The sequence below is a fragment of the Mytilus californianus genome, unplaced genomic scaffold, assembly GCF_021869535.1.
Source record: "Mytilus californianus isolate M0D057914Y unplaced genomic scaffold, xbMytCali1.0.p SCAF_11, whole genome shotgun sequence".
In the NCBI taxonomy this organism is placed as follows: Eukaryota; Metazoa; Mollusca; class Bivalvia; order Mytilida; family Mytilidae; genus Mytilus; species Mytilus californianus.
This window is the reverse complement of record NW_026262593.1, coordinates 60,849,842-60,872,894: the sequence shown is the minus strand read 5'-3', so window position 1 is coordinate 60,872,894 and position 23,053 is coordinate 60,849,842. Positions and strand designations below refer to the sequence as shown.

The 23,053-nt window shown below is 32.2% G+C and overlaps 1 protein-coding gene across 3 annotated transcripts; it reads left to right on the top strand.

Moving 5' to 3' along the window:
- The first annotated feature begins 610 nt into the window (after positions 1 to 610).
- LOC127720457 (cytochrome P450 3A24-like) lies at positions 611 to 22,767 on the top strand. Of its 3 annotated transcripts, XM_052227041.1 has the most exons (15): positions 613 to 714; positions 1,341 to 1,416; positions 3,201 to 3,297; positions 5,294 to 5,346; positions 7,088 to 7,184; positions 7,980 to 8,096; positions 9,141 to 9,229; positions 10,427 to 10,575; positions 11,250 to 11,377; positions 12,294 to 12,414; positions 14,310 to 14,467; positions 16,195 to 16,283; positions 17,231 to 17,368; positions 18,841 to 19,003; positions 22,445 to 22,767. In XM_052227041.1, the coding sequence occupies exons 2-15, from the start codon at positions 1,343 to 1,345 to the stop codon at positions 22,517 to 22,519; spliced, it is 1,548 nt and encodes a 515-aa protein (XP_052083001.1). In that variant the 5' UTR covers positions 613 to 714; positions 1,341 to 1,342; the 3' UTR covers positions 22,520 to 22,767. The 3 variants fall into 3 exon arrangements, with proteins under 3 accessions (XP_052083000.1, XP_052083001.1, XP_052083002.1); XM_052227040.1 differs by lacking the exon at positions 1,341 to 1,416 and having other exon boundaries at positions 611 to 714; XM_052227042.1 differs by lacking the exons at positions 613 to 714; positions 1,341 to 1,416 and adding an exon at positions 1,551 to 1,568.
- Positions 22,768 to 23,053: the final 286 nt, after the last annotated feature.

Sequence of the window (23,053 nt, the reverse complement as noted above, 5' to 3'; positions counted from 1 at the left end):
TCTATGTTATGTCTTGTGTACTATTATTTGTCTGTTTGTCTTTTTTTTATTTTTTAGCCATGGCGTTGTCAGTTTATTTTCGATCTATGAGTTTGACTGTCCCTCTGGTATCTTTCGCCCCTCTTGGAAATACGTTTTAGTTTGTTATAAATCAAATATGAGAATTTGAGTCAAATCGGTGAGCATAATTTTGACAGCTAATGCCCCTTTAAAGTAATAAAGTAATAACAAAATTGATCCTGGTAATTAAAACAGTCCATACTTTGACTCATTAAACATCCTGTAGAGTAATAAAGATCAAACAGGGTAATCAGTAGCTATTATCCCTCTACTCAGGTAATTAACAACTTAGCCATGCAGACATGCCACCTGTTGTTTATAAATTGATGTACTTTATAGTTTGATACTAACCATTATTAAAAAGGTATTGTGAATACCCGGTTTTTAAACTTGAAATTTTTATTACAGAGATAAGAAGCCCTACCGTCATATTTTGTCAAGTTGTTCTGCAACTTCACGTAGATGTAAATATAAACAATATTTATTCTCGACTCAATAAAAAATATTTGGAAGTGCTTTTTATAATCCACGATCAACAGAAAGTTCAATATTCATCAACGTTTAGATGAGAAGAAGTGACCAAGTGTGCGTCACTTCCGGTAGATTTATTTTTAGTACTGTTTCCGGAAGAAGCGTTCATTGGATTTTCCTAAGGTAAACATAGTTGAATTTTACACGCAATTATCTCTGTTGTTAGTGGACCAAACGGCATCGTTTTTTTTTTTTTGCATTTTCGATCAATTATTTCGAACTTTTAGATTATAATTACTTGTTATGTGTGTATTAGTGCCTCTTTAACGGGAGTAACCGTTCCGATTCAATGTAAAAAATTCAACACAACAGAACATTTTTAGTTAAAGTTTAATTTTCAGTACGCTTACTAAGTCAATATTTGGTAATGTACCTAATCCGTGTAGCTTTCAAAGACTCAATTTGTAGACATGTACAGTTACAGTTACGGAAGTACTGAAATCAATAAAAATGTCTGTGATCTAGGACACACATATATTTACACGACCTGTTTTTTAACCTTTTTATTTCACCATACTTATTTGAATAGGTATTAGACGTGCTACGAAATGGTATATACTCGACGCTGAGGTTGACAAATTAGATCTTAATTGCGAGTATCGTATCAAAACACAAACGTGATTTAAAGATTTTAATTACCTGTGTATCATAATCAATTGAGTCTTGAACATATCCATATAAGGTAGTGTTCCCGATCTGTTAAATACTTGTCAATGTTGACGAATAGAGATTTATTTATAACATTGTAGACATGGAAGTTCTTGGTCTGGTAAATATCTCTTCATGGATAATCTCAATTCTTCTGTTCATTCTTACACTCTATTTGTAAGTTTTTCTTTTTCATTTTTTAATGCCAAATCGTTAGTGTTTTTTTTTCTTTTTTTTCTTTGTATTTTTAGATCACTTTGAATTGTTACCACTATTTAGTTAGCATAAATATGGTATTACAACTGAAGGGGAATTTTAGCATAAATAAGGTATTACAACTGAAGGGGAATTTTAGGCAAATTTTTAGTATTACAAATTTCAACCTACAGGACAGGAATTTCGACGTCCATTGGGAAATGAAAGTACTATGTTGCAACAATTATACATGCATTCACGTATAAAAATAATTTATAATTTGCCGTAATATATATATTTTTGCGCTTATTGTTAACTTATGAGTGCGACTGGTAATAACTTTGATTGCCAAATAAAATAGACTTGAGAACGGAAACAATGGATGTGTCAAAAAGACAATAACCCGACCAAAGAGCTGAAAACGGCACAGGGCCACCGATGGGTCTTCAACACGACAAGAAAAATTCCGCACCCGGAGGCTTGTTTAATCAGGCTTCTTAACAACAATGTATACTTTTTCAGAGAAATGGACGCCACACAAAACTCTGAAATATATAAATGAACCAAAATTAAATAAAGACTAACAAAGATCTCAACCCTCCCCCTTTACTCATGCGAATGTGGAATAAACAAACACACAGCGATACGCACATTTAAATTCAGTTTAACAGAAGTCCGAGTTTGCAACCCTAATCTCGATTGAAGACCGACCGGACAAAGCGTTATGTCATAGAATTCTGTGGTTGATAACAGACAGAAATAATGCAAATCTGACCAACTATTTAATGTATCTAAAATGAAATAACATCAGTCCTTGATATTTGAAATCTGAACACTATTTTAAGAGATGATATTTTACTAACTACGTGTTTTATAGCATTTGTTTACTCTGTATCTATATATATATTATATAACAAAGGTAGAAATAATAAATGTCAGATTAAACAATTTCCGTTTCAAAATTCATTATATAGGCTCCAAAAGGAGGTTTTTCTTCTCCTTCTTCAGCAAAACATTTAGGGTTTGAGGAATTTGAAAGTATAATTTGGGAGGATCTGATTGGTTCTACTACAGAATCATTCGAAATATTTTTTAGAATATGGTTCGCATCCCGACCCCTAAACAATATATTTTCTTGTTTGGCTATCCAACATGCCTTGCATGATATATAGGAAGGGGGTCCTAAGAGGTTATCACAACCCCCTGTCATTTTAGGAATGGTCAAACATAAAGCAAATAACATGTTGAGACGTCAATCTCTAGACAATAACTTTTTTTCTCATACCAAATAAATTGAATAATATGCAGGGTTCGTCCCCCTAGGGTCAACCACTCTCTCTTCTTTATGAAAATGTTCAAATATTTTGGAAATTTTTTAGACGCCCACACCCCAGCCATGTTTAATTGTCTGTCATGTCAAGGCGAGTTGCATGAAAGGTAAGATAAGTCCCAAGTGGTCGTTCCCTACCCCTACTATTGTAATTGTTTAAGGATGTTGAAAACGGTCGAGATCCCAACCAAGAAACCGTGTAGTTTCTTGTTTGACATGTCAGTATAAATTGAATGATATAATGGGCGAGCACCAATGAGTATATATTTATTAGAAATTCGTTTTAGAGAATTCGTACTAACATCATATCACAATAATTTCTCCTGTTTTTTTCATGTTTCCTTTAAACCTAAATAGAATGTATCAAGTGTTAACACGGCAATAGAAATAATTGTAAAACACTCTATTTCATTTCAATTACATTTTTCTTCACCAGATATACATTATGGAAACATACTTTATGGAGAAGGCTAGGAGTTCCAGGACCAACACCATTCCCTTTCCTTGGTAGCATTAAAGACTTGGCAGTAAAGGTAATATACATGTAATAAATCCATAGGTAATATATGAACCTTATTGGGCTTTTAAAATTCGTATGTTATTATTCTGTGTAATACCTATTTATAAGTGAGGATTTCGGTTGAACATATTACACACTCATTCTTCTAGTGGGCGATAGTCCAAAAAGACCTTGTCCGTTCGTTCGTATAACACATATTTTCGTCACACTTTCCTCGTTAATTTCTAAATATAAAGTATTCATAAAAATTGTTTGGTCAGCAGCTTGAGAGTAGTGAGTTGTAACGTGTATTTACTTTTCGGTTAGATACAGACTCCTTGTTTGCCGATAATATAATTTTCATTGTGCTAAATGAACTGCAAATTTTTCTTCACACACTTCTCCAATACTTCAGTACAGACTGACTTCATATGTGGACAGCAGCATATATGATGAGTTGGAACGTGTGTGTGTCCTGTTTTGGATCTGTCACAAACATATGAGTATGGGGGGTTCGTCATTTCTGTATTCTTTAATTTTTTAGGCAATTTTTTTCTAGTCTTTATACTTTTCGCCCATTATTCTCTATTCTGTAAACCCCCATCTACACCATCGAGTATGCGTAGCACGAACATGTGTGCATTCTTGGTTTAAGACATCTTTTCATGAATGGTAACATTTTTCACATAACGAAAAAGTTGTAATATTTCACAAGATTTACTAAAATGATTTTAGACATTTTTTACTGCACTTGTTGCTTGAAGTCTCTATACTTTTATGGATAAAAAAATGTGATGGGTAAACTCAAATGAGAAGGTAAAAAAAAAGTATGCAATCAAACATCCCAGTAAGTCAAATAAAAAAAGACAACACATTGACCAAAAAGAAAAACAACGAAATGACGATTAATAATACCAAACACTAAGTCTTCACAAAACCTTTAGATTCCTTCGGAAAGGTAAGTAGTTCATGCTCCACTAGTTGCAACCGCCGTGTTTTTCATTTACAAATAAAACAGTGATAACCTGCATTCGTTTTGTAAAATTAAGGACAGAAAACAGGATTAATGTAAATCTATTTCAATAAATCTTTCGAAAAGATGACTTTGTAATCTTTGATGTACAATACAATAAGGCCTCATATTGGCCTACAATTAACAAAACACATACATCAAGGTTAAAATATCCTGAGTTTAAATGTACCACTTTCTTGGAATCGCAAATAGTTTTTTTAATTATCATCTTTAGCTGATTATTATTTAGATCACCTTTTCTAAATTACATCTTAATTACATCATGTACTGTAAACAGTTATAGGTGCTTCTTATGGTTCTTACATCATTAGTGACTCCATTCTACTTGATTATCATTTTTATTTGTGAGGAATTTCTTTTAGGTTGTTTATTTAATCAGTAAAATTGCATTGAGTGATTCGAAATAAGATGCAAAATGAGTTCTTATAAAAGAGAGGCGAAAGATACCAAAGGGACATTCAAACTCATTAAGTCAGAAACAAACTGACAACGCCATGGCTAAAAAGAAAAGACAAACAGACAAACAACGGTACACAAAACAAAACATAGAATGCTAAAGACTGAGCAACATGAACCCCACCAAAAACTGGATGTGATATCAGGTGCTCTGAAAGGGTAAGCAGATCCTGCTCCACATATAGCACCCGTCGTGTTGCTCATGTTGGTAAAAACCCGGTGATAATTCTAATGCAGATGGGGACGGGATTGTAGTTACGACAATTGGAACTTAGCCGCTATCATCTGTGAAACGGATATTCCATAACGATCACTCAACCAACTCGTGATGGCGTCCGTAAACTTTACTTTAACTGACTGTAGAAGCTAGTCCAGGAACGAAAACAGTAAAATGGTGTCAACTTACCATATTTATTTCATAACAACATTTTATTTATTTGATGGAATGTTCATTACTTATTATGCTCTCCATTACATGAAATACTTTTAATAAATTTCAAAAGAATAAATCTGTATCAATTATTATCGTACTGTCTTGTAGGGAATGTCCAAAACTGACCAAGACTTAGTTCCAAAGTATGGCAGTGTAGTTGGGTACGTTAAAAAAATGTATAACGTTTTAAAACGTGTATTATCCAGTTTTAAAAGAAAAAGTTGTAATTAAAATAGCTGTTAAGCTATTTACACATGAGTATAGAGCTTATATATAAACTTTAATACGTGTATAATTCTAGAATCGGGTGAACTTACACATGAATATAAAGTTCTGTTTACATTAAATTTACATGTGGATAAAGATGCATACATTTTGATTTTACTTGGAGATATTATGTTTAGATCAAACTTGCAAACGAATATAGAGTTGTGGTTACATTATATTACACATGAATATTAGATTATGCTAAAATAATACCTACCCATGATAGAATTCAGAATAGTGGTTTCATTAATTTTGCACATGCCTGAATATAGGATACAATTTGTCAATACTGGAAGACTTTTTTTAATATATTGATTAAAGGTGTATGAAATAAACGTAAAGAAGACAGCAACCCGGCATTACAAGTACACTACAAGACTTACATAGGTCATGTAGCATCATGTATTATTTTTATTACAAAAATGTACAATTAATATATGTGTTCGTCTTGGCCAAGATAGTATAGGGGCATTATGTTTTCTGGTCTTTGTGTCTGTTCGTCCGTCCGTCTCGTATCGGGTTAAAGTTTTGGTTTAGTTTTCTATGTTGTGTCTTGTGTACTATTATTTGTCTGTTTGTCTTTTTATTTTTTTGCCATGACGTTGTCAGTTTATTTTCGATCTATGAGTTTGACTGTCCGTCTGGTATCTTTCGCCCCTCTTTTACACTAGCTCATTGAACACCAGCTTGGTTTGACAATACTAAAATGTATGTTTAAAATATTATTCAATAGGACATAGGTGGGTATACAGGCAATGAAATCTGGTATATAAATTATAATCCTGGTACTTTGATAACTATTTACACCGCAGGGTCGATGCCACTGCTGGTAGACGTTTCGTCCCCGAGGGTATCACCAGCCCAGTAGTCAGCACTTCCGTGTTGACATGAATATCAATTATGTGGTCATTTTATAAATTTCCTGTTCACAAAAGTATGAATTTTTCGAAATACTAAGGACTTTCTTATCCCAGGCATAGATTACCTTAGCCGTATTTGGCACAACTTTTTGAAATTTTGGGTCCTCAATGCTCTTCAACTTTGTACTTGTTTGGCTTCATAACTATTTTGATCTGAGCGTCACTGATGAGTCTTATGTAGACGAAACGCGCGTCACCCTTCCGAAGTACCTGAGATCACCCCCAGTTTTTGGTGGGGTTCGTGTTGCTTAGTCTCTAGTTTTCTATGTTGTGTCTTGTGTACTATTATTTGTCTGTTTGCCTTTTTAATTTTTTTTGCAATGACGTTGTCAGTTTATTTTCGACCTATGCGTTTGACTGTCCCTCTAGTATCTTTTGCCCCTCTTTTTTGAAACTTATTACATTTACATGTATACGTGGCTATTTGAAGTAAACTTTAAGAATGTATGCAGAATTATCGTTTTGACCTAGATTCTACGGTTAAATGAAACGTGAATTTTCGAGAGTGTGGGAGGGGAAATGTGTTCTATGAACACATATTCTTGTTTTACAATTAATAGACACTCAGCGATTTAAGTATTTATATATTTATTTATTCTATATATTTGTTCTCGTTCTGAACATGCATTAAATATTTACCAATGGACGTTAAGCAACCAACAATCAATCAATCATTTTATATAACAGTACATGTACATTTGACGTTATTTTGCAGAGTATATAACGGAACTATTCCTGTACTATTAGTTACAGATACAGATCTGATTAAAGAAATATTTATCAAAGAGTATCAAACATTTACTAATCGTGTGGTAAGTTGTAAATTGTGTTTAGCCTAAGAAATTCTTTGGTTGGATACGACAGTCGACCACATGGTTAATCGATAGGTTAAACGGGTTTATTTTTAATTTTCTTTGGGGTGCAAGTTGTAATTTTGTTATTTAAAACTACAATTGTTTATTTGCAAAATGTATACGTCTAGTAAACGTATTAAATAGTTAACATTAAAAAGGGTAGGACATGAAATGTATGCTTTGGAGAAAACATAAACAAATTAAAAATTAATTGTGTTTAAAAGAGATAGATACTTTATTCTCTAAAAAAACAAAATACAAGTTTACAGAGAAAGTACAATCACAATATAAATACAAATACAATAGGTCATGGTAAACAGATGCAATACGATAATGTAAAATGAAGTACAACTTTATAACAAACGGTTAAACTAAATATAAAGCTTTACGTTTACATGGAGGGATTAACTTTTTTATTGATACACTTAATGAATGAACACAGTTTTTTATAACTGATTTATTTTTAGTATTAAACAGTGAGAAAATTGACATGATATTTGAACTATGTCATGGATGGATACCCCATATCCTATGTGTATCTATAATGTGAAAATTTACTTTGAAGAAATAATTTTCTTTCGTGCAATTTGAAAACAGCAAAAGAAATAATGAAATTCATCACATATACCGGAATTACATAAATTATATTTCTTTTTACTGGGGGTCAAAGCTCAATACCCCTAAGTCACTGTAAAGCCTTAAGGGTGTTAAATTGTTTACTTTGTATTGGTTAAAGTAATATTTATGTTGTAGGTAATTTTAAAGACGGATGATTTGTTGAACAGTATGATAACAGCAGCAGAAGATGACCACTGGAAGTTTATTAGAAGTACTATGACACCAACGTTTACATCGGGAAAATTAAAGACTGTATGTTTAAATTCATATACGTCCAGGTCTGATATGTGATTTAGTTTCCGATTCGACGCCAAATTTGACCATTCTTTTATAATTATTTAATACCTGAAGCTTCTGCATATAATTAACAAATGAAATAACGTGATTTTGATAGAAGTTCTTTGCCACACCGTTAAGCGTTAATATAATCAAATGGTTTTCTGCAACAGATGAAACTGATAAAAAGAAGTTCACCGAGGTTAATTTAGGGTTTAAGGGACCCCTTCCTTTTATGGAGCTACACGATGAACATTTAAGGTTATTGCATACAATCCTAACAAGTCCCATTCTTAACGTTGTCTTGACGGTGTGCCCGTTTATCAACATCCTGGATCCGCACTTAAAACTAAAATAGATTTTACAATAATACTATTGACACAGTACCTATTTATAATTCCGTAAGTTTACTTTATTTCCTTCCATCAAACCTACTAGGTAAATATTCCCTTCCATCAAACCTACTAAGTAAATATTCCCTTCCATCAAACCTACTAGGTAAATATTCCCTTCCATCAAACCTACTAGGTAAATATTCGGCCCCAGAGCTTAAAATCCCTCGATCCTATATGGGTTGTTTTGGCATACATAAATAAAATACAAAAATAAGTAAGCAATGAACGATGTTGTTAAATGTAATATATGCTTTTTGTGCTTCTTTGTTAAATATTTGTTTGTTTTTGCTGTGATTAAGATTGTGACACGGTGTTGACTAATGTACCCCTATTCTACATTTTTTCCTATCATGTCTGTTTGTTTTATTCACGCATCGTTGTCAATATAATGAAATTTGATGCGACTGTCATACATGTGAGAGGTTTAGCGCTATAAAACCAGGCTCAATCCACCATTTTCTACATAAGAAAATGCCTGTACCATGTCAGGAATATGACAGTTGTTGTCCATTCGTTTGATGTGTTTGTGCTTTTGATTTTGCCATTTGATTAAGGACTTTCCGTTTTGAATTTTCCTCGGAGTTCAGTATTTTTGTGATTTAACTTTTTGCTCTGTATTTACTAGATGCTTCCAATGATACTGCGATGCTGTGATGATCTCGTAAATAATATCAATGGTAAAATGGAACAAAATGAAAGTGTAGAAATGACAGAGTAAGTATGTTCTATACTAGTATATATTATGGTTTAGGGGGCCAGCTGAAGCCCGTCTCCGGGTGCGGGGTTTTCTCGCTGCGTTGAAAACCAATTGGTGGCTTTGAGCTATTTTCTGCTCTTCGGTCGGGTTGTTCTCCCTTTGACACATTCTCCGTTTCCATTCTCTATTCTATAACTATTCTTTTTGAAGTTATTTGAAAGCACTAGATAAGTAAGAAAATGTGGAATAATTCCCATGATTATAACTATCCACCAGAGACCACAGGGCGAGGATGGCCCATACCATTTAGTAAGCTATAATAAAAGGTTACAGCATGACAAAAGGAGATTCAATTCAAAAGAGAAACCCAATTGCCTTATTTGTGCTAAAAACAATAAACAATGCAAACAACAAATATTGCAAAAAGGTTGTAATATTATTTTTTACAATTTATCCTTCTAGTCTAAATTGTGACTTGCAGGGAAAATCCAGCTAACTGTTCCTGTTCTAAATCATAATCAGAGAACCGCCCTTATTTAAGTCATTTCGGTCTATTTTACCAGAGAAAAATGTTTGACAGTTCTACCCTAGAACCAATTTGGACAGTTTTATTCCTAGGGTTCGTGTGCTTGTTTTCGAGATATAAGCCATTGAAAATTTGGCGGGATATTATTCTCTCTAAACTTCAAATATGGCTTTTTAAATTATGTGTAATAAAATTACGAAAAGAGGTTAACGGGCAAAATTTTTAAAAGCATTCAAACGGATAAAATCAGAGGATTCCGAAAATCTGACAAAAATTCCAAAACATGGCAAGCGAACATCCTTAACACAAAGAATGATCCTTTTAGCGAGCAGTATAGAATAACTCAAATAAAATTTAAAAAAATAACCAAACAAATAGACATTCTTCTAAAAAAAAAATAATAACTGAACAAATGGACATTCTTCTAAATAAAATAAAAAAATAACCGAACAAATGGACATTCTTCTAAAAAAGATTAAAAAATATCCGAACAAATGGACATTCTTCTAAATAAAAAATTTTAAAAAATAACCGAAAAAATGGACATTCTTCTAAAAAAAAAAAAAAATACGCATTTTCTTTTGTAATTTTTTAAATGTTTTTTGATATACATTCGTTGATTACTTTAAAGATGTGCTGTTCATAACTTTATGTGTAAGATATACACATTTTATTTGAAAAATTTCAGAGTCTTTGGTGGTTTTACATTGGATGTTATTGCAAGCACTGCCTTTGGTCTTCAAGTAAACTCTCAAAAAGAACCAGACAACGACTTTGTTACGAATGCAAAGAAAGCACTCCCAGCCGAAGTTGTAAAACCATATTTCCTGATAGTTAGTAAGTGATGTTTCTTTATACTATTGTTCTAGTAAATCTTTCATTGAATATTTGCACTACATGCAAATGAATGGTCATGAACAGGAGTTCTATTTTCTTTTCTCCTCTTTGAAATAGTGTAATATGATAAATATTCGCCATTATTATTATGTATAATATATTTGAAAAATCAGATATTTGTATCATGTAGTGATATTCCTAAATATGTTCGTTTGTATCGAAATTTACCTCAGTTTTATTTATAAATTTAATTGGACTCTTATACACAAAATAGCAATACAGGAAAGGCACGTTACACATTAGTAGTCATGTTTGTTCCGTACTTGTTCCGATTAAAATAATACAGTATATTTGCAAAGAAAATTGCAATAAATACTAAGAAGATTAAGATTAAAGATTACGAAGAAACATGTATGATAACTTCATGATGTAACTTTAATAATCTCTGCTTGGTTTTGCATTGAGAATGTATATCCTTCCTAAAATTTTAAAAAGTGCCAATAAAAAAACTGCAATAGCAGCATTAAAATTTCATTCTCTTGAACATCTTACTTAACACAGGTAACATAGTTTTTTGGAACGATTTACAGTAAAAATATAGAGTTAACATGATTGATGCTTTATATAAATATTTCTTTAACCCATAACTGATATTAACAATCATTAATATTTAGTGATTTTTCCATTCTTGAAAAATCTGATGGGAACCCTGTTCAAGGCTCCAGTGTTCGGGGAGGGTTCTGAGGAGTTTTTCAGAAATATAGTACAGCAGTTAGTAGCAGAAAGAAAGTCAAATACCAATGTAAGTAAGAAGTAAGAAATTATGCTCTTCAGATTGTTGCTTTGCTCTTATATATTTTGAATTATCATTAATTATCTGGATCATAATATACATTTTACCTGCATCGCTGAAGGCGGAAGCAGGTCTAATAACCGTTCGACTCCGTCCGGCCGTCCAGAAGGAAACTTTCGTCAAAGTTTTCTTGGCTTTTATGAAAGGGAATAATTCATTATTTGGTCTGCAGCTTGATAATGTTTAGTTGTAGCGAGTAAGTAATTTTAACATCTGCCGTGTATCTACTTCTTGTTTGTCGGTAGTTTTGAAACCAGTCATTGAACAAGGAAAATTTTCGTCAAATCTTTCTTGCCGCCTATTGAAGGGAATGATTCGAATATTTGGTCTGATAATGGTCAGTTAGGCTCTTGTATACATTTTTCTTAATCAACTGTATGCAGCGACGCAGGTCCAGACCCGGTCCTGTTCTTGCTATAGAAATGGACAGTTACTTGAATTACATGCAATACCTCATCTAAAGATACTTATACCGGTTCTGTTGTCATAATTAGCATTTTTGACGCTTTGCGACATCAGTCATGCATTTTGAAATCATAATGGTTACTGAAAGACAACAACAACTGAAGAAAAAATTTCAGTGCACCGAGAGAGTGAAACCTAACAGGTGGATTTTGTGTTGATGCTTTACTTTTGCACGACCTTGGGTTGTATTAGTTTAACTAATTGGCTTAAGATTGCTAAGACAACTTCCTTTAAATTTGTATTGTCATATTTTAGTATGTTTTTCAATTATCTTAACCTGACAAAAAAATATTTGATATATATTATAGATTTCTTAAGTTATCTGCGTCTTGTGATCTAATGATTTTATTGTTTTCTTTAAGAAGTCAAAATCCACGAGCAATGCTCTTTCTGGTTTCAGAATAATTTCAAAGATTTTATTCAATTGATGTTGAACTCTCATAAAGAAAAAGAAATAAAGACAGAAAATGGGAAGATTGATGAGTTGGGAGGACTTGACTTTGCTGAGTACAAAAACAGAGGTATTAAAAACCTGGCCTTTAAAGTGCTTTTGCGTTTGTGTGCGCCTACATTCAAAAATAAACATTGTTTATGGGATCAAAATGAGGAGGATGTCAACGCCTTATGGTCATCGTAAATATGGTCATACCAAATAGTAAAATATAAAAGATCCAGGACAACAACATGTTAAACAAAACAACAGAGAAAACTAATGACATGATTGAAACAAATGACTTTATACAAAAACCAATTTTTACAGACATCATTCACTGAACTACTGGTTTTTGGCTTAGAAGATGTGTATAAGGCATGTGGCAGGATTAAACATGTTTATTAGTGCTCAACCTTACCCTAACGTAGGACAATGGTTTATCAACACAACATTAGATATAAATAAGAAGATGTGGTATGAGTGCCAATGAGACAACTAACCATCCAAGTCACAATGTGTAAAAAGTAAACAATTATAGGTCAAAGTACGACCTTCAACACGGAGATACACTTTAAAATATGTTGGAAAGGGAATGACCCATCAGCTCGACGCAAAGCACCAAACATTAACTAAAGGACAAAAGACAAATAATGCCGAGAGTTATGATCGTAGTTATTAATGCGCCTAATTTGAAATAATAAACAAAGCAGTCTTCCCAAGACCAAATATAAATCAGTACACGTCCAACAGATCAAGTTTAAAGACGCCATAAGCAGTCTGATAAAAGCATAACCTCTTGAAGTGCCATGATATATGTATCGACTTGAGGAGCACCACAAATGTTTACTTAATAACTTAGCAAAACATTTTAGTAAAGTATAGAAAAATTGAAAATAATGAAACATATATTCCACGATTTTACTACAATGTTAGGTTGATAGCCTTTAAGAAAATGTTTATTCAACGGACTAATGGATAATTTTACCCCCATTAAAGCGGGAGGTTTGGCTAGCCACAAAACCAGGTTCAACCCACCATTTTTTCTTAAAATGTCCTGTACCAAGTCAGCAAAATGGCTATTGTTATCTTATAGTTCGTTTCTGTGTGTGTTGCATTTAGTGTTTCTGTTGTGTCTTTGTTCTCCTCTTATATTTGATGTGTTTCCCTCAGTTTTAGTTTGTAACCCGGATTTGTTTTTTCTCAATCGATTTATGAATTTCGAACAGCAGTATACTACTGTTGCCTTTATTTAATTTGATTGTACATTGAGTTTTATGAACAGCTTTACCGTAAATGGGATGTATTAATTTGTTTATAATTAGATTTCTACAAGTACAACAAAACCTTTAAAACAAGACGTAAGGAAAATTATCAATAGGGAATGAACATTTCGTCCCTAAAAATAAAACATTTCCTTCTTATTGTATATTAACTAAATGGCTAAATTTCGAGAAATCATTGAGGCCCTTTGCATTTAAAAAAAAGTCATGAAATATTTACATAATGTATATAATAATGTTTAAATGCATACCTCATATATGAATTCATTGACATACCTCAGAAGGATCAACTCATCTTTTTTATACTACTGAAAATAAGAATTTTTTCACGTAGTACAAATTCTCATGGATTACGTGTTTGCTAGTTTCTATTATATTAAATTTAGATTGATTTAATTGATAAGGGAAGGCGAGTGATACCAAAGAGGCATTCAAACTCATACATCGAAAACAAACTGACAACACAATGATAAAAGACGATAAACCAACCAACAAACAAATAACAGTAAACAAAACACAACATCAAAATACTAAAGACTTAGCATCACGAACCCCACAAAAACCGGGGGTCATGTCAGGTGCTCCTGAAGGGTAATTTATCTATATCTCGTCAACAAATAACTTTTCCACAAATCAGTAAAAAGTATAGAGAATGAATCTACGAATAAAAATTCTTTAACAATACCATTTCTAATGTTTGAAGGAATGAATGAAAATGAAATATTGGCGAATTCTATGGTATTCTTTGGAGCTGGGTACGATACAACAATGAACACCCTATCGTTTGCCGCCTATCTGTTGGCCTTACATCCAGACATGCAAGAAAGACTATTTACTGAAATCGATAATGAACTGGAAAAGGTATGAAGATTTCATTCCAGTATAGTGAACGTATTGTATGATCGAACAATTGGCCGGTCAGAAAGGAATACAAACCATTATTCACGAAAAAGAAAGTGTAGAGTATTAGCAAAAAAATAAGCTGCTTCAAGAAACAAAAATCAAATATTATTTGCTTTCTTAGAAAACATACTGCAATTTTGTGCTTGAAGGTTTTAACTTTCGAAGCCTCTGTTTGATTCAATATGTACAATACCATGTATTCGAGAATACTGATTGAATACACTGCTGTTTAAAGATGGCCTCTTCCGTAAACTCACTGTTTCCTTTACCGATACCTTTCAAAACAAGTCGCTACAATGCATATGCAACAGTTGAAAATGATCGAAGATCCAAACATTGGTGTACTGCTTTATACATTTAATACATTTTTGGTTTTCATATCTTCCTAATTGAAGCTCGTGGATTAAAACTTTACATTTCGGACCAACCCCCTCTTTACAAGTCAGTTGCATTAAAACTCCTTGCCATCACATATGAGAGGCTTGTACACATTTTAAAATATACATATGTTTTCTACTAAGTAAATTAAAATTAAGAACGGTAATTAACATACTTAAGAAGAAGGCACATCCTAAAATTCCCAAACAAAGCTCTTCCCAGAATACATTGAGTGAAAATAATTTGTAGGAACTACTAAAAAGTTAAGTCCATGTAATTATTGTCTGTAATTTCCACGTGAGGAAAGAACCTTTAATGTAAAACTTGTTTCGGTATGTTTGAATAAATTCAAGTTATCGTAAGCAGAAAGTATACGAAACTGATAAGTGGATCGTAAAAACATAGATAACCCTCTTAAATATTTCCACAGAAGTTTCAAGTGCTGTTAGACATCTTCAAACAAATCTTTTGTTTTCTCTCGTTCCTGTATTTCATAGGTCTTTTTTTTTTTTTTTATTTTAGATATAATTTCTTTACATGTATACTTCCTGTCACTAACTTTTCAATAAATAAATGAAAATGTATTTCGAATTACAACGTACTATTGATAAAAGAATTCAATCAATAAAATTACAATATATTCCCTTAACATTCTATTTTTATCTCTATCATTATATACTTATCGTCTTATATGTACTTACCATACGCAACATGACGGGTGCGACATGTGGAGCAGGACCTTTCCGGAGCTTTAAAACCATACCCGTTATTTTGTAGGGTTCTTGTTGCTAAGTTTCAAGTTTCTATTTAGTAATTTGCGGACTTATTTGTCATTTTGTTGCTTTCGTTTTCCCCCATGTCGTTGTCAGTTTGTTTCACTTAAGGATGTTCGCTACTCTGTTTCGAAATAACAAGCTTTTTAAAAGACTGTTATAAATTGGTAGTATATAAATAACAGAACTAGAGATGCAGAATAAATTGAAGTGTATGTGTCCTTATTTTCGAGATATAAGCAATTGAAAAATTTGCTAGAAATGATTCTCTTTAGATTTTTTAAACATTAAACACTGGCACCTTTTATCCTTCAAAAACTACGAAAAAATCACAGGGATTTTACAGGATTTTCAAAAATGGCCTTTTAAACTATATGTAAAAAATTATGAAGAGAAAAGTAAGGGTTAGCGAGCAAAATGATTTTTGGCACTACATGGATAAAACTAGTGAATTCCGAATATCTGACAAGAGGAGGGAACATCATTAACAGCTAAGAATGTCCCCTTGGTATCTTTTGAATCTTTCTTTTCCAGAGACCTCCTACCTATGATTCCCTTCCCAACATGCAGTATCTAGAGATGTTCCTAAATGAGGTTCTTCGTCTGTATGCAGCTGTACCAAGGTAAATTTATACCACAAATGTGTTTTTTAAAAGAAAAAGATCCAACCGGTTAATTTGCCGCATTTAAGACGGCATTCTTGTTTCAATTTATTAAGGTATGATTTTTCAAAACCTGATATTTGTTTAATGACAACCTTTTAATTTGTATTGGTTAATCATATAACTAATTTCAATACAAAACTTAAGTAAAAAGAAAAAACAAATAACAAAAAAAAAAATAATGAGGCTCTATTTTATTGCTTTTGATCGCCGAATACGTGAAAATCCGGTGCATCAATGCAAAAATGAAATGGACAAAAAGTATAAGGTTGTATTAGTCAATACACCGTTCTTTAATTGAAAGTTTGTCAAAAGAATGAAACTCATACGAAGGTGTGTATGGGGTTTACAGAATAAGGAATAATAGGCATACACTACAGACAAATTAGCAAAAATATAAAGAACAGAGAATATAGTGAGGTGCTAAAATATAAAGAAAAGACTGAGAATAATAGGTTACATTTATAAAGAATAGAGATAAATGGATTAAAAAAAATTATAAATATAGAATTGGAGGACCACATCCAGACCCGCTCATATGATATTAAGCAAAATGCTAGTTAAGCAAGTATCTATACACATTTGCCTGAAATATGCATATATAGCTGGAAAAGGTCCAGGCAAGTGTCATTTAATGTATTGGTTTGTCCAATTGCTTTACTTATGTCAAAAGAGGTCATCTAAAATGAAACGAACACGATTTCTGTGTTTATTCGTTACACATTTATATACCGACATTGTTCCATATTTGCTAGGCTGACTACAAAGTATGGGAAAAACGAAGTTTTTAGTCAATCAGTGAGTCAGGTGTCAAACCTTTCTCAATTTAAGTGCGGTCAGTGGTCTGCTTCACTGTGATATATAAATGCAACATATATTTATTAATCAGTATATTTTATTTTACACAGGATTAACAGACGCGCCAAAAATGATATCACAGTCAATGGTATGTTTATACCAAAGGACACCGATGTAACAATACCAATATCTGCACTGCACAGGAATCCCAAATACTGGCCTGAACCAGAAAAATTTGATCCAGAAAGGTAACATGCTTAATACAACAATCTACAAATTCCAAAATCTCTTACAATTTTACACACTTACAGACAGACACAAAAACCTACATGAAACAATATTAAAAGTCTCATGAACTCCATATAAAAATAAACCCAAGTCAATTGACATATTAAGCGTACTTCGGTTGCTATGCAATTTCATACTCATTTAACATGCAATCTTCAATTAAAGACAGTAGTAAGCTTCGTGTAATAAAAAGGTTTAACGATCAGTAATAACCAACTCGCAATTGAGGCAAATTAGAAAATCCTTCAACAGTATCAGTGTTGAACAAATCAAGTCTCGATATCACGTTAAATACACTATGTCATAATTGTTGCACTTAATAACAATAGTGTGATTTCATTCAATATTTAAGATTCATGTTTAAAGAGGATAATCAGAAAACTGTAAAAGCGTCAATTTTCGCGTTCATCTGTTTTTGTGATTGTTGAATATTGTACAGCAATGCGAGATAAGTTATTGCAATTCCATACAAACCATGTTGTCAATTTCTATGATGCGAATTTGTTTTCGCAAAAATTGAAACATTGCAAACATTTCTAAATTTACAGTGTCGAAATCAAGAAGTCGGAACACGACGTGGAGAATTTAAAAGCAATTACATACATTGTAGTAGAAGAAACTAGCAGTAATGTGTCCCAGCTGGGTGCAAAGTAAAACCATCTACAAATCCGATAATAAAACTATAGTTTAACTACATCAAAAGAAAATAAAAATAGTTTCTGTAACTCATTGCGAAATTATGATTCTCTTTCAGTCACATATGAAAATCGTGGATAGATTACATTTTAACTTGCAGGGAATCTAAATCACATTACACTTTTTTTTTTATTTTTACAACAGTTGTTCTATTTCAATAAACATGTAAAATGACTTTGAAACTCTGGATGATCTAGTCTTCTTTAATTAGAAACTCATCCTTAACTATTTAAGGAATTTGAATTCAAACTTTTTCTAATTCCAAAAGATAAAACTTGCCTATTGGTTTACTTTTTTGTGGTTTAATCTGTGCTTTTCGAAAGCAAGAATTGATTTTGTTGTTCTGGTCGCCTGTGAGATTCAATGAATACAGGGGGAAACTGCAAAATATGTTAACACTGTTCCCAATAAACATATAATAGATTAATAATTATAACTAGTTGAAGTTTTAATATTGATATGTACAATTAGTATATACTACTGATAGGATAGCCCCAAGGGTGAATGTGGAATAGAAATATGGTCACTTTTGTCCTCTACCGACCGGCAGTCTGTGCGGGGTGTATAAGTACGCAGCCACGTGTGGTCAGAATAGGAACGTTAAATCAGATGCCTCGTGTAGGGAGAGTGTCACTCTCTCTGCATGTAAGAACCCTTGCAACAACTCTTTTATTCTGATACACCTGTCGTTTGATATTTATCTCGTTTCTAGATATATGCATTCATATTTGCTTAGGTTTACAGATGAGAATAAGGCTACAAGACCTATGTACAGTTTCCTTCCTTTTGGCCTTGGGCCACGTGTTTGCATTGGTATGAGACTTGCTTTGATTGAAACCAAGTATGCTCTCATTTCAACGGTGCAGAATTTTAAGTTTGTAGTCTGTTCCAAAACAGAGGTAGGTGGAAACATTAGTATAAAAAATGAGGAGATGTGGTATGAAAACTAATGAGACAACTATTTTTTTAAGTTCAAAGGAAGTGGATGTAAGCAATTATAGGTAACCGTACGGCCTTCAACAATGAGAAAAACCCATACCGTGTAGTCGGCTATAAATGTTCTGACATGAAAAATGTTATACAATTCAATTGAGAAAGCTAACGGCCTTATTTATAACAAAACAATTTAAGAAAAACAAATATGACAGACATGAACCAACGGCAACTGTTGCATTTCAGGCTCTTAAAGAATGTTGCGGGATTTAACAAGTTTGTGAATCCTAACTTGGGATAGTGGTGTTACAGCACAAACTGTAAAAACCAGTTGCAATTGGCTTAACTCAAAAGATCAATCCGTTGCTAATACACATTAATCAAAGTCCATTTCAAATAGATATGGAATTAAAAGTTAAAAAAAAAAAATCTCCTTATTGTACATTTTTTTATTTTGTTCAAGTGCTATCTATGAAAGGGTTGATGATGTTCACCTATATATTTAAGAGACGACCATTTGATATCTTGAGAAGGGCAGAAGGATACTTCCGGATTTTCATTTATTTTTATCTATTGCTACTCATACTTATTTTTTTATTTTCACTATTGTATACATTTGTTTCCTGCATTTTGTGTAGCAGAATATTCATTTTTATCCTGTCTTGTGCAAAGTTCTTACAAGGCTATTTTATTCTTTTTAAAATCCACCTGCCTACCCCGAGAAAATCAAGTGGTCAACTCGTCCAATTATTATGATTTGCATTCAACAACCACGGCATTGTACATATGTCACATCTGGTAATGAGTTAAAATGTTAAATGTTAAGGTCGGTAAACGATATAAGGTTTATAAAAGTGGTACACCAGACGAGCTTTGCGTCTAAACAAGAATCATCAGGGGCGTTCGAATCAAAACAGTTTGAATGCCAAATCAAAACGTCAGTTAAAGTGAGATGAAGACTTTGTCTGTGATTTTGCACACTTACATGTAGTTATCGTTGTCATTCCTTCCCTGCTTTAAAATCGTTTTTGTATCATTTTAGCTCATCTGGCCGAAAGGGCGAAGTGAGTTTTTCTCATAACTTGACGTCCGGCGTCCGTCTTCGTTGTCAATCGGTGTCCGTTAACATTTGCAAAATTTGCTACTTTGAAACTACTGAGCTAATTGACACCAAACGTGGCCCAATCATCATTGGGGTATATAGTTTAAAATGTGTCAGATGACTCCGACTGCCGACCAACATGTCCGATATGACTAAAGATAGAACATATGGGATAAAATGCAATGTTTGGCTATTATCTTGAAAATCGTTAGGAGAAAGAGAAAATCTAAAGGGACAAAAACGTTCAGCATGTTGAGATCTACCTAATGTTTATTTACATCAAAACTGTCAGACGACTTCTTATTTGAGTTATTGCCCTTAAAAGACGAATTTTACATTTTTTTTTTTTCATTTTTTCCAATTATCTCGAAGATAATAATAGATAGAAAGAAACTTTTAATAACAAAAATTATCAACAGGACAATATCTACAAATAAGTCAAATAATTGTAACTGTTAGTCGACACCTTATTGAAGTTATTGCCCTTTAAATAACGATTTTCCCATTTTTTGCGTGTTTGCTTATTGTCTTGGAAAATTTAAAAGATAGATAGAAATTTTAAATAGCAAAATAGATCAGCAGGATAAGATCTACAAATAAGTCAGTACGATTGAAGTACAGTAGTTGGTCGACTCCTTATTTAAGTTATTGCCCTTTAGTGAAGATTTTCCCCATTTTTTGTCTATTATCTTGAAAACTATAATAGATGGATAGAAACTTCAAATAGCAAAAATGATCAACAAGATGAGATCTACAAATACGCTATCATGGTTGAAATCTTCATTTGACTCTTTATTAGAGTAGTTGCCCTTTAATGATAATTTTTATTATTTATTGTTTTTTGGTGTTTTTTGTCTATTATCTTGAAAACTATAATAGATAAAAAGATAAATTTGATCAGCAGGCTGAAATTGTCAGTTAACTCTTAATTCTGTTATTCCCCTTTAATGATGATTTTTACTAAAACATGGCATCTGTTGAAGATACAGGTGAGCGACACAGGCTCTTTAGAGCCTCTAATTTACGTGTTGCATTGCATATATGTTATGCTATCTTTATTTTACAGGCACTTGTCTTTTTGAAAATAATCTATATACCGTAACAAGTTAATTAACGGTATACAAGTATATTTGTTAGAGACAAGTGCGTGTGCTCCATTTTCAGAATTGTCAGACTTTTGACGTCAAATTTAGGCCATTTAAATATGATAAAACAGACATAAAAAATATTTGCTCCAATCTTAAAGTGTCTAATATCTGTTTTAAAAATAGAATTTGTTCTATTTTCTTTCACCTTTATATTTTCATTCTTTTATTCATTTCTAACGGTTAACCTGACGATAAGCCTCAGGTTAATTGAATTTAAAAATGAATTTTCCTTCTGTTAGATTCAGTGATAGCTTAACCTACGATAAACGAAAAAAAAAATGCAACATGTTTAATTCAACATTATCATAGATTACAGATTGGACATTGATTATGAATTTAAATTTGAACAATGTAAAACAATTTCGCAACAATTCATATTTTCTCTATTTAATTTTAATCTTAAAACTTACATTATTATATACAACCACGAGGTTTTTTCCGGTAAATATTATAGAAGAACATTTAGATAACTAAGTAAGAAAAATATACAACGACATGTGATTGATATTCAAATTTGACAGTCACATGGACAATAAAATTAACATTTGACCAAATTGATATTTTAGGGGAAAAAACGCTTTTGAGTCATCTTATGACCTAAAATAAAAATAAAAGATATTAAAGGGCTATTCCAATTCCTTAGTCGAAAAAGAACTGACAATTCAATGGAAAATCGTTTAAAAGACAAACAACAGTATACCATACAAAACATAGAAAAATTAAACAATGAGCAACACGAACCCAACCAAAAACCGGGGGTGATCAAAAGCTGTTTTGTACTTTATATTGTTGCAAAAGATTTAGATATCTCCTTTCACACACTCATTATTTTGATTGTATTCTCATTCTTTCATCATTTCTTATTTATAAAGAAAACGATGAAAGTAAATATATGTTTTTAATTGTTTACCAGTTATGATATTTTAGTATTTAAAATTTTAATTTTGTAAATTTTCGAAAAAGTACAAATGTTTTATAAATAATCGTAGTATCCCGAGATGGAAGAATCGTGAAACTTGACACAACCATAAGTTTAAGAATACTTATATTTTACCTATGGGCAATAACGAATTTTTGAATAACCAGTCAATCAATAAAAACTGATAAATAAAGGAAAACAATTGCAGTGCTCTCTTTATTTTTATTTTTATTTACAGATACCAATGCCTCTTCAAAAAGGTTTCATTACCAGACCACTAAATGGAGTCCATCTGAAAATTGAAAAGAGATGATTCAATGTTTTCATTGGAGCTTGACACACATTGTTTAAATATTTTTACATTTCAAAATGTGTTACTTTATTTTTTCTTAGCATAGCCAATTTATTAAACATTAGTGACAATTGAAAAATATACGGTCCATTTTCTTGATAAAAACATAGAATGTTGGTGTATATATGTGACACATGTTATGTAGTTTTCTCGTGTCAGTTTACTTTTGACTTTTTTAATGAAATGGAAATATAACTTATACACTTTTAGACTTGTGTTATAAGGGAAAGAGACTGAAACCTAGTATAAATAAATTTTGATTATTGACAAACAAGGGACATTTCTTATATGGGACATACGGGAATTTGCCTGTTATTTTGGTTTCATTCCTTGACAATATGTTCCGTGTTTGTGAGGACAATATTTATTTGGATTATGTTATGGACAGTTGTTATTACCTTTGGTTTGATTTTTTTTTATTTTTGGTGTTTTAACGCCACTTTTAAGCACCGCTATTTCGTGGTTGCCAGTTTTTATTGGTGGAAGAAGCCGGGG

Excerpts from the sequence above, each read along its gene's own strand:
- LOC127720457 (XM_052227040.1), top strand. The coding sequence starts at position 626 with ATGAGAAGAAGTGACCAAGTGTGCGTCACTTCCGGTAGATTTATTTTT. Across the intron at positions 3,298-5,293 it reads TTAAAGACTTGGCAGTAAAG|GGAATGTCCAAAACTGACCA; the intron begins GTAATATACATG and ends ACTGTCTTGTAG. Across the intron at positions 11,378-12,293 it reads AAAGAAAGTCAAATACCAAT|AATAATTTCAAAGATTTTAT; the intron begins GTAAGTAAGAAG and ends TTCTGGTTTCAG.